The sequence below is a fragment of the Papaver somniferum genome, chromosome 3, assembly GCF_003573695.1.
Source record: "Papaver somniferum cultivar HN1 chromosome 3, ASM357369v1, whole genome shotgun sequence".
NCBI lineage: Eukaryota > Viridiplantae > Streptophyta > Magnoliopsida > Ranunculales > Papaveraceae > Papaver > Papaver somniferum.
In genome coordinates, this window is record NC_039360.1 from 115,078,103 (window position 1) to 115,090,367 (window position 12,265).

Sequence of the window (12,265 nt, forward strand, 5' to 3'; positions counted from 1 at the left end):
ATAGGAGCAACAAATCACATAGGGACTGCTCTAAGTCTCGAGCTCGATCAATTAATATATGAATATATCATCGTCACCGCCAAAAGTTACCTTTTCATGCGGATACCAGTTACCAACTATGGAACCAATTTAAAAAACACAGGCACTTAACATCCATGCCTCGAGCTCGATCGATTCAGATTAAGATGGCTAATGATCACGAAACTCCCTAAGTCATTTCCTGTTGAAGGATTAATTCATTTTTCTTTCCAATCAGCTGTTGAAGGATTAAATCATACTATCATAACTTTAATTTACGTCAACCTTCGAGAATGGGGTAGGGTATTCCTTCCAACTCTTTTCTTTTCAAAAATAAAAATAAAAATAAAAAAAATAAAATAAAATCAATGGAATCTTGTGTTGGTGGTGTCTATACTCCAGACATTGATTTAAAAAAAAAAATGCTAAAAAGAAAATGTGGTACTAGACTATCTATAGAGTGAAAAAGCGACCTTTTCTCGTCCTTCTCTATGCTCACTGCTCACTCTACCGGTCTATCCTTCTCATACACACACATATAGCTAGCAGCTACTGGCTAAGCTGTTCCTAAGTCTTTCATCATCCATCTGAGAAAAAGATACTGGTATATAGACAGACAGACAGACAGACAGAGAGATGAGTGATGATGAGTCCTAAGTTTTTTATATAATCGTTTATTTTTATTTGTTTCTTCCTTCTACTCTTTACTTATCTGCTTCTATCTCTTTTCAAGAAGGCGATTGAAGAACTGAGAAAGCAGCAAACAAAGAGAAAGAAAAGGAGAGATAGAGATAGCAGACTAGAGAGACAGGGAGAGACAAGTTGAAGAAGAGAGACTTTGCTTGATATTCCCCAATACAAGAGGAATTAAGGAAAACGATGTATACGTCTAAGTTTTATTAAGCTTTTACACACAGCACTTTCAAGCCCTTTTTCTGCTATCAGGTGAAGGAACAAACACCAAAGAAGAAGAAGAAGAGATCATCATATACCCGCAAAAGTTTACTTATAAGTAAGCTATTAATTAACTCTCTTTACTATTCATCTGCTTTTTTTTTTTTTTTTTGACTGATATTTGCACTATATGTATTTAATTTCTCATCAAATTCAGTACCAGTTTCTGAAATTCAATTATATACTGATGATGATGATATCAAACTCCACAATCATATGTGTTCTTCTTTTATTAGCAGCAAATTTAAAGAGATCGGTATTAAAAGCAAGAGATATGATGATGAAGAAGATACTAATAATAACATGGAAGTAGTAGCAGTAGCAACAACACCAACAAGAATACAAGTACTACCTTTACATCTATTCTCTGATCACCATCATCATCATCATCATCATCATCGCCGCTCATCAATTCAGCACATCATCAACAAGAGTACTACTACTAGAAATAGTAGTAGTTTCGTATCAAAAATAGAGCTTAATTTTGTAAATAATTCTATGTCCCAAGGCTTTCATCAAGGGATCATCAATTTCTCAAATGGGTTTGATAGATCGACGACGACGTTGCACAGTCAAGATCAACAGATGGCTGATCAACCTAGCAGCAGCCAAAGAGATATTAACAGATTTAGGGTTCAAGGATATGAACAACCGACGGTAGCAGCAGCACCTATGGGTTCTTTAGAAGAAGATCAAGCTTCAACTAGTCATCATCATCAGCTTCCCGTTGGATATGAAACAGGAGCAGGTATGTTATCAGAAATGTTCAATTTCCAGTCAATCCCTACAACAACGTCGACCGACATGCTGGAAGAACAGAATCAAATGTCCATGAATTATCGATTACTAAGCCGGCATAGTTCATCATCTGCTGCTGCCATGCAACTATTCCAAATGAACCCTCAACAAAGATCACCTTCTCCTCCACCACCACCACAACAACAACAGCAACACCAACAACATCTTCAAGGGTTTCATCTATCTACGGCAGCAACGGCAGCGGAAGAAGTAACGTTTGATGGTAATCCAATATCAGTTAGTCAATTCATGACATGGGTGCCAAGTAATAACGATAATGTAGAGGCAGTTAATAGTAGTAGTGCTACTACTGGTAAAATTGGTGGACTTTCACTTTCTCTGTCTTCATTACAACACTTAGAAGCAGCAAAACAAGAAGAATTTAGAATGGGTGATGGTGGATTTTTCTATTACAACCAACAATTAGAGAATTTAGGAAGTCATCATCACCACCCACCTCACCAACAACAACAACATCTGCAACCCTTACGTTTGCAAGGATTGGGTCATGGTAACCTACTTAGTAGTAGTAGCCAACAACAACACCACCACCACCAAGTTCATGGTGGATTTTCATCTCCTTCAACAGTTGGAGTGGTGAATGTTTTAAGGAATTCTAAATATATGAAAGCTACTCAAGAATTGTTAGAAGAGTTTTGTAGTGTTGGAAGTAGAGGACATCATCATCTGAAGAATCATAAAAGGCTGGCTAGGAGAAACTCAAACCCTAACACTAATCAAGTTGGTGGTAGTGGTGGGGATAATATTGCTGGGTCTTCTTCATCTTCCAAGGATGTCACTCCTCCTTTATCAGCGGCTGATAGGATTGAACATCAGAGGAAGAAAGTTTCCCTACTGTCCATGCTTGATGAGGCATGTATTCTCTCTTTCTAATCTCCATATAAGTTTCAATAATTTGTTTTTGTTTGCGCAATGTCTCTTGAGAAAAAAAAAAATGAATTGTTTGGCCGGCAGGTAAAACAGCAGCAATAAACAAGGCTAGTCTTAAGACTATAGACAAAAATCCTATACGCTAGAAAGAAGAAAACGTAACCCATATATTTAAACAATTCTTTTTTTTTTCTTTTTTTTTCTAAGTTGACCTTATTGTTTCTGTATGTTGTTGGATTCTCTTTCTACTAAATATTTTAGACATGGATTTTACTTGCCAATAGAGTGAAAGAAATAAAGAATGGAATCCAAACATATTCTCTCTTTCTTTCTTCCCAAAAACAATCATTCCTTGTTGACAGACTTTATTTCAAAGCATTTATTCATGTTTTCTTCTTCTTTTTATCTTTCTTTCTTCTAGTATCATGCCATAAAATACCAACTGTTTCATTACATGCATTTTCTCATTGAAACTGAAAAGAGTGGGTTTTATAGAATAAGGTTATGTTTGTTGTTGTCATCTAGCTACCATAGTTAGAGACTGATGAATACTTGATGATCTTGATCTATATAGGTTGACAGAAGATACAACTACTACTGCGAACAAATGCAAATGGTGGTGAATACATTTGATTCAGTAATGGGTTATGGTGCAGCAACTCCATATACAACACTAGCTCAAAAAGCAATGTCAGGACATTTTCGATGTCTTAAAGATGCAATCTCGACTCAATTAAAACAAACATCTGAACTTCTTGGTGATAAAGAAGGAACTTCAGGCTCTGGGGTTACTAAAGGAGAAACACCTCGTCTTCGTTTACTCGACCAAAGTCTTCGGCAACAACGAGCATTTCATCAAATGGGTAATAATAGTAAAATAAATAATTCTAAGTTCTGCATATATCTACTGTTCAATGATGGGAATTGCATGAATTGCATGTTTTGGTATAGGTATGATGGAGCAAGAAGCTTGGAGACCTCAAAGAGGGTTGCCGGAACGTTCTGTCACCATTCTAAGAGCGTGGCTTTTTGAGCATTTTCTTCACCCGTACGTGCTATCTTCTATCATAAACTTTACCCCTAATATTTGTTTTCAAATATATAGTATATACATATATAAGACAAAATTATAATCACAAAAAATAATTGAACCAGTGATCATATCTTTTTCGAATTAAATAAACTACACAATTAATTCTCCTTCTGTGTATATGTAGATTCATGAATAGTGAAAATTTATTAATTATTAGCTAGAACAGTGATATGCTCAGTGATTCAGAGTCTTTGGATTGATGTTGTCTTGAAATTGAGTAAAGCTGACGCTATAAAAAAGAAAAAAGAACTTTAATTTCTCTTTTGCTTAATGCATCCAGATAGCTGAAAATAGGTGTGTCCTTTATTGTCCTTCTCGAGTTAGTTACCTCTCACAACGAGAACAAACTTATTTACAGCTTTGGAACGAAATGAACCATGCATTATCATTATTATTATTATTATTATTATTATTATTATAATAAGAGCCACGGGGTATTTTATTAGCAAGACGACATTGTGTATATTACAAGTTGATAGAAAGAAACCGAGCAATAAGCTGGGCGCCAACACTTTTTTGAATAATAATACATGGTTTATGGAACAAAGAACTGCCTATTTTGTAATTAACATCGTGACTAACTAGGCAGTTGCTCAACCTCTTAAGAAATATAATTAAGTCATCTCCCAATTCTCCCAGGATAGAAAAAGCTAGTACCTTGAAACCGTAACCATGTGCAGTATACTTATTTAAGTATTTTGTACGCTTACGACTCACTGCTGCAGTGATGGCTTGACCTGGAGGAGTGTTACGTGTTCTGGAGATAGTGAAAGATGAAATTCCGGTGACGTCAAAACATACATCTTTATCGTCCTCCCAATTATAGACGATGATATCGGCCGGCTTAAGTTCTTTGTTAGAGTTTGAAAGAAATCCTAAAGAGACTTCTTTACGAGCCACAACACCTGACCTGTAACATATGTTAAGAAGAGCTTCACGAGCCATGTCATGTCTGAATTTTGAACCCACTTCACTTGCAAAGTGGACTGCACGGTCTGCATAAACATCCATCGGCCTGTTACATACTGAACACCTGCTGTCTTCCTAATAGTAAAATTATTATTATTATTTCTCTCCTCTCTATCTTTATTCGATGTCCTTGCCTTGGTGATGCTTAAAGAGATGCAGCATTATGGCACTTGTCCCTCTCTGCTGCTCTTTAGATTGATATCTTTCTTAGAAAAACATGATCAATCCCATCTAGTACAACTGCTAGCTGGTACCTAAAGCTAACTAGATTATGATGATGTCAAACTTTGATTCTGTTTTTTTTTTGGCTGATCATATTTCAGGTACCCTAGTGATGCAGATAAGCATTTGTTAGCTCGTCAGACTGGTTTATCAAGGAATCAGGTTTGTCAATGTCATTGTCTTTCTTCAGGGTTCATTCACGCTTCATTAAAAACCCTAGATAACATAGGTAGCAGCTAGCTAGAATAACAAAACAAAGCAAAAGGTATATAGGGGAAGTAAAATAATATTAACTTGCATGGAAATAAGTTATATTTCATGATCCTGTTATTTCTTTATTACTTTTTGTTTCCACCCCTTTTGTTTTCTTTCATGTGTAGTTTTTCCTTAACTTGATTATTATCAATTTATAAAGATGTGTAGAAAGTGGTACAGCTACAAGAGGAAATAAGACATTTCACTTTTAGCCCATTTGATGTTGCCCATGGTTTGTTAAAAAACATTATTCCAACAACACAGTATCGTTTTGATTTAATAGATTTTATTTGCAAGAATAAGACAATTTTAAATTATAATTAGGGACCTGTACCAGTAATCTAAGATTTTACCCTTGGTCAGTCCAATTGCATTCTTCTAGGCATTAATCCAACAAAATTATTCAAAGACATCTAACCAAACAACTGTCCTTCTGGTGTTTTGTTTATTTCTAATTCCTTGTCAAATGTCTATACCATCCCATTCACTTAAGTTGAAGAGTCCTATCAGATAATTTCTTAAGTTATACTTATTGCATATTATATCAATTGTTTTATGAGATCAACAGTAATCCATTTGTTTAAAATATACTAAATGATAATAAGAGTAGTAGTTAAACATTTAACTAAAAACTCATCAAATCTATTCTTCTGATTACACTGTTTGAATTACACTAAGCTAATTAAACATGTAGGTGCTGTTTATTACTACCGTGTTATTAGTAATGAATTTCTCTTTCTGAAAAGACAAAACTTATTACTAATATTCAGTCATAAATTCTAGTATCCATATGAAAGTAATCGTAAAATGAGCACATGTGTCTGTGTTGTGTCAGGGCAAATTGAATGCATTATAACCCTAGCAAGATCATGTTTTGACCTTGGTTCTACTATTATTGGATTTGTTTGTCTTTCATTGAAGCATATTTATGTCTCTGATTTTATGATAAGAACAATGATGAATGAAACTAAATCTCTAGGTATCTATCTATATCAATATCAATATACATATATATGGTCCCTGCCTTCCCTCATTTTTACTACACACCACACAAATCCAATAATATCTCCCCTTAATTCTTATCTTCACATGTATATTATTGTTTTTTGAATTTGTGTGCATATTTTCTTTCTTTTTTGCATTGTAGGTATCAAATTGGTTCATCAATGCCAGAGTTAGATTGTGGAAACCCATGGTGGAAGAAATGTACCAACAAGAAAGCAAAGAAGCAGAAGAGATGACAACAACAACAGATCATGATGAGAGAGACCAATATCATCAATTTCATAGAGCGAGAAACAGCAACCAACAGCAAGACTACCAAAAAACAACAACAAATACGACACCACCATCACAACCAATTACAACAACTCAACCAACTGCAGCAACAACAACAACAGACGCAACAGTTATAGCAGCAGCTGCAGGCATGAGATCCGAAATTGATGCCATAGAAAATGACCCATCGTCGTCATCATCATCACTCAATGCAATCAATATAAATTGCTCATCAGAAACTACCAATAATATCTACACTACCAGCTCTACATTTCATAATAATGACATACCACCATCATCCATAATATTGAGCAATAATCAACAAAGGATGTTAGGAAATGACACGGGCAGCCGGGGTCGTATGACACTAAACAACAGCCCAGTGACACATGAATACGGGTCGACCTCCTCATCGGTTTCCAATGCTCATCACGATATGGAATCAACACTTATAAGATTTGGAACAGCTTCTGGCGATGTATCTCTCACCTTAGGGCTTCGACATGCTGGGAATGTGCCTACCGAGAATCGGTTTCCGGTTAGAGATCGATTTTAGAAGCTGATTAAAAATTACATAGTATATAATTAGCATTTTGTCTTATCATTTTGAGAAGTAAATTAGAAATTTAGACCAAGTCTCCCAGCTAAGATTTGTTTAAACTGTATATTTAAAAATTTGTTATGAAATCCTTTTTTTTTTCTTTGGGGAAAATTTGGGAATGTAACGTAAATAATTGGCAACCTTTGGAAGAAAAAATAATAATTCACTCATAATAATAAATATAATAGAAGAGATTGTTAAGTGTATATATATTTTCGGTTGGTATAGGAGGGGATATTTGATTTTACAAGTTAGACAAAATGTCTGCATCTCATTAGAAACACACACAAAAAAATAACTAAAAAATTGAAATTAAAATCTTATTGTTTAATCAATTATGCATTAACTTGTGATTATATGCACGCTTTGACCAAGTAAATTAAACCATTAGGGACCAGAATGAAAGGGAGAGAAGTATCTTTGATGAGCTAAGAGTTTTGAATGGACCTATACAAACACATAGACTATGTTTGGACTTATTGGGGCAGATAGATGGAGATGCACAAGAAAGAGATATTTCTGTCATTAACAGAAATGTCTATTGAAGCCACAAGATGTGTCGGTACGTTATTGCTAGTTAGCAGTTTCGACGATTGCACTTGTATTGCACCATTCCACAGCACGATAGCAAGTCTTCTGTGTAGATGCGATTGAGAAAGTAATTAAGATGAAATATAAGAGTTTGGAAATTGAGTCGCCAATTCAATTAAATGCACTGCAGGAGAATGCTGCCCTCTCACAGCAACAATTCAATGACAGGGTACGATGGAGAGTTGAGCTAAAAAAGATGAATCTAGATAACGCAAGGAAATGGATGACAAGGAGATGAATCTAGATAATGCAAGGAAATGGATGACAAGGGCTAAAACTCAACACGTGAAGGAAGGTGATGCAAATACAAAATATTTTCATTCATTAGCAAATGGTAGAAGAAGAAGGAATACTGTGCAGAAATTGGTAATCAATGGTGCTGATAATTGTGCCGAAACTGGAGATCTCATCTTACTTTTTCAATCTTTTCCAAGACAAGCACAAAGAATGATGAATTTTTCACTAAAATCTCAGTTTTTTTTTTCCTCTTTTTTTTAATAACAAAATACCTTTTCATTAATAGAAATTCAAGGATACAATGGGTTTAAGATCGAAAATACAAAGAAGCATACCGTAAAAGTACAATTTCGAGAAATCCGATAAGAGAAAGAGAAGGATTACCGGTGTAGACCAAATACAAGTATGAATGAGAACCGGATAAGTCGGAGGAGTGATGGTTTTCCTCGGAAATTAAATTCCAACCATTAAATTTGTTTTTCTTCTCAGAAAGATGTGCCCCCAAAGTAGGAGTGATTTGCTCAAATCTCTTAAACCTAGTCATGAAGCTTCCATCGTCAAAAACAATGTTGATAAAGTTTCAGTCATCGGATAATTCAAGGATGAAGATTCCGGTGAAGATTATGTCGTCGAAGACAACAAAGATGATGGTTTCGTCGTTGGAGAGCTTTGCTAGTTATCTAGAACCCAATAAAGTAACCAAGAATAGCCCATTAAAGCCAAGATAAACCTCTATATAAGAGAAAACAAAACCACCATCATGGTGTAGATAAGAAAACATAATAAAAATAATCCAAAACTTAAATATAAGCTAAGAAAACAATAAAGATTGAAAGAACCTGCTCGAATCCAGCCCTAAACGGACCAGATCTGAGCGGGAAGATTTTGCCGGCGGTTGGGTTTTTTTCTCCTGATAGAAGAGGCGATAGAGAGGAGAGATGGTGTTTTCGAAAATTAGAGTGCGATACTAAAATCTCAGTTGGGGAAAGCATTTGGGTTGAATGGAAAATTGAAGAAGGGGAAGTGTGGAATGTTATTAAAAGGTTCAAGAGCAACAAATCCCCATGGCCTGATGGTTACAATATGGAATTTAATAAAATAGCTTGGGAAGTGATCAAGAAGGATTTTATGGCAGTAATCCAAGAATTGAGAAACATCCAAAATGGATTGGAGGACTAATTGCTCTTTCATTAGCCTAATTCCAAAAAAAAAAAAATCAAGTGGGTAGTCCTCAAGACTTTAGACCAATTAGTCTTGGCAGCAGTGTCTATAAGGTTATCTCAAAGGTCCTTACTAACAGATTCAAGTCAGTTATACCCAAATTGATATAAGAAAACCAAGGTGCTTTCAACTCAGATAAGCAAATACTGGATAGTATTCTCATTGCAGGAATTTTGATACCATATTCAAAAAAAAACATCCTGGAATTTTGTGTAAACTTGATATCCAAAAGGCATTTGATAATGTAAGCTGGTACACAATCAGTAAGGTCTTAAAAAACTCTAGTTTTGGTCCCAAATGACTTATTTGGATGGAATGGTGTGTGACTTCAGCTCAGCACTCTCTCTTAGTGAATGGCAGCTCCACTCAAAAATTCAAACCTCAAAAGGGTTTACGACAAAGGGATCCCTTGTCACCTTTCTTATTCATCTTAGTAGCTGAAGTTTTCTCCAAGCTTATGAAGAATGCAGTACAACTTCAAATAATTGCAGGCTTCTCAATTAACTCAATTCAAGTCTCTCACCTACAATTTGTAGATGACACATTGGTGTTTTTAGATGCAAAAGAAGAGAAGCTGAAAATTTGGTTATCATCCTGCAAATCTTTGGGGCAATTACAGGCTTAAGTGTAAACTTTTCTAAAAGTGTTGTTGTAAGCATTGGTGTTGAGCATAAGATAAATGCTATTGCAGAGATTATGAATTATAAAATAGAGATCTTGCCACTGAAATATTTGGGTCTGCCAGTGGGAGCTACAGCCAGATGTTCAGCTATTTGGGAGGTGGTGATTGAAAATTACAAAAGAAATTAGCTTTGTGGAAAATGAAATTCTTCACAATAGCTGGCAGATTGGTCTTAATTAAAGCTACTATATCCATCTTACCTCTATACTTTATGTCAATGCCAGTCAGAGTGGAGAAAAAGCTCAACCAAATTTTGAGATACTTCTTGTGGGGCTCCTCAGCAGATGCAAGGAAAACCAATTGGATAGCATGGGAGAAAGTTTGTTTACCAAAGAATAAAGGAGGATTGGGCATTAAAGCTCACAAATAAAGCACTCTTAGCTAAGTGGTCATAGAGATTTACAAGAGAAAAAAAAATCCTATGGAGAAGAGTCATTCAAGAGAAGATGAAAGCTAGACCAAAGGATTTATGGGTCAAAGATTCAAGCAACCCTCAAGGAAGAGATATATGGAAAGGAATTCAAAAACATAAAAAGATAGTTGAGAATGTTGTTGTCTCTGAAATTAAAAGAGGAGATGTTGTTAGCTTTTGATGGGACAAATGGTGTGGCACTCAGGCTCTCAAAATCAAATACCCCAACATTTACAAGCTCTCAACTCAAAAAAATGCAGTCATAAAAGAGGTGGTGGCCAATGCAGTCTGGGATTTGAAATTTAAAAGGAATTTGATACCAGCAGAGATCCCTGAAATGTTATTCTTGTTTGAAGATTTAGGAGTTCCTCCATCTCTGGTGGATGAAGCAGATAAAGTGGAAGATCATGTGAGATGTTCTTTAAATGGAGGCTTCAATGTCAGAGCATGTTATGTTGGATGGTGCAGCAGCTTCCAGACAACAACAACTCAGTTCCAGTAGCCTGCATCTGGATCCAACATGTACCTCCAAAAGTGCAAATTTTTTACGTGGTCAGTTGCACAAAATGCAATCGCAACAAAAGACAACTTGCTAAGAAGAGGCTGTCAGATCCAAAATCCTTTATGCGCACTCTGCAATGCTCATCGTGAATCTGTGAATCATCTACTACTACATCGTGAATTCTCACATAAAGTTTGGAACTATTTTCTTTGGGGATTTAATGTCAGGTGGGCTCAAGGAGGAAACATTACTATGCAACTGGAAGTGTGCAAATTTAGAAGAGGCAGAGATAGAGGCAGAAGAATCTGGCCACTCTTAATTTTTGCAATCTCTTGGGCATTATGGAATGAACGCAACGACGCGTCATGGCAAATAAGAGACCAATGTCAGTGGAGGAAATAATCAATAAGGAGGAAATAAAATAGCGCAAAAAAAAGTAGTTGAAATAATCAATAAGGAGAAAATATTGGTCACGGGATAGTATCATTCACAAACATGTATTTTCATCAATGACTAGAATTGATATTTTAATCTCTCATTTACTAAAAGTCCTAGGATACCTTGATCGCAAGTATATCCCGTTAATTCCCTGATTTCATCACAACCGCATTAAAAGATGTATATGTGAACTCTTCTTAGAAAGCAACCTAAAGTGTAAAAGCACAATTAAGTTTAACTCCCTAAAAGCACTAAGTTCTATGGAATAAGACTAATAAAGGCAATCAAACGTGTAAAAGCACTAATTCGTTTCAACCAAGGTTATGATTCACTTGTGACTAGTAGGATATATCACTACAAGCACTACCCACAATTATGCTACTTATGATCAGAAATTACTCAACTTTTACGTATTCAAAACCCTAATCTAGCAATAAGGATGAAAGCAAACTCAATCGATTCCGGACTCGACTAAACAAACATTCAAACTATATAACACTATTAATTGTGAATCATAAGCAATAACACATTGAGACAAAACTAACTCATAGATGCAAATATCATATTTGAGAAATCAACTTTATCCCATAACCAATAATATGTGTTTAGCTACTCATAGCTTTTGAGTTCATCATGATCAATAATAAAAATCAAGAAGATGAAAAATAAATGAAAGCAAATCCTAGTCGCCGCTATCTCCAAAAGCTCCAAGTAGTAGTAGTGTAATACGTGATATTTTCTAAAGTAGAAAACTTTCCCTTTTGTAGCTTTTCTCCAAAATTAGGTCCAAGTTTTCAAAGTCCATCCACTAGTAGTCCACCAAGACCATGAGTTAAAACATCTGTTCTGGAAATTCTGGGTCCAAAACTGGGGCGTCGGTTCGCTTACGTCTCATCTGAAAATGTGGCGTCGGTTCGCTTACGTCTCATCTGAAAATGTTCCCAGTCACCTGAGTCATCGTAAACTGTCACCGGAAAATATATACTTCCAGCACCTCAACTCTTCTTCTCTAAAGTTCATACATTCGCAGAGACCATCTAAGCCAATTCCTTGTTCTTGCGGAAACGTGCCCAAAAGCGCGACTCCAAACTCATATACCCGAC

The 12,265-nt window shown here is 35.6% G+C and overlaps 1 protein-coding gene across 2 annotated transcripts; it reads left to right on the forward strand.

The window, feature by feature from the left end:
- Positions 1-471: 471 nt before the first annotated feature.
- Positions 472-7,271, forward strand: LOC113357104 (BEL1-like homeodomain protein 4). 2 transcript variants are annotated; one of them, XM_026600376.1, is made up of 6 exons: positions 472-1,030; positions 1,212-2,643; positions 3,236-3,524; positions 3,613-3,709; positions 5,047-5,107; positions 6,348-7,181. In XM_026600376.1, the coding sequence occupies exons 2-6, from the start codon at positions 1,276-1,278 to the stop codon at positions 7,032-7,034; spliced, it is 2,502 nt and encodes an 833-aa protein (XP_026456161.1). In that variant the 5' UTR covers positions 472-1,030; positions 1,212-1,275; the 3' UTR covers positions 7,035-7,181. The 2 variants fall into 2 exon arrangements, with proteins under 2 accessions (XP_026456161.1, XP_026456162.1); XM_026600377.1 differs by having other exon boundaries at positions 912-1,030; positions 1,209-2,643; positions 6,348-7,271.
- The last annotated feature ends 4,994 nt before the right edge of the window (positions 7,272-12,265 follow it).

Coding starts and splice junctions, on each gene's coding strand:
- LOC113357104 (XM_026600376.1), top strand. CDS start 1,276: ATGGAAGTAGTAGCAGTAGCAACAACACCAACAAGAATACAAGTACTA. Junction 3,525..3,612: donor ACGAGCATTTCATCAAATGG/GTAATAATAGTA, acceptor GTTTTGGTATAG/GTATGATGGAGCAAGAAGCT. Junction 5,108..6,347: donor CTGGTTTATCAAGGAATCAG/GTTTGTCAATGT, acceptor TTTGCATTGTAG/GTATCAAATTGGTTCATCAA.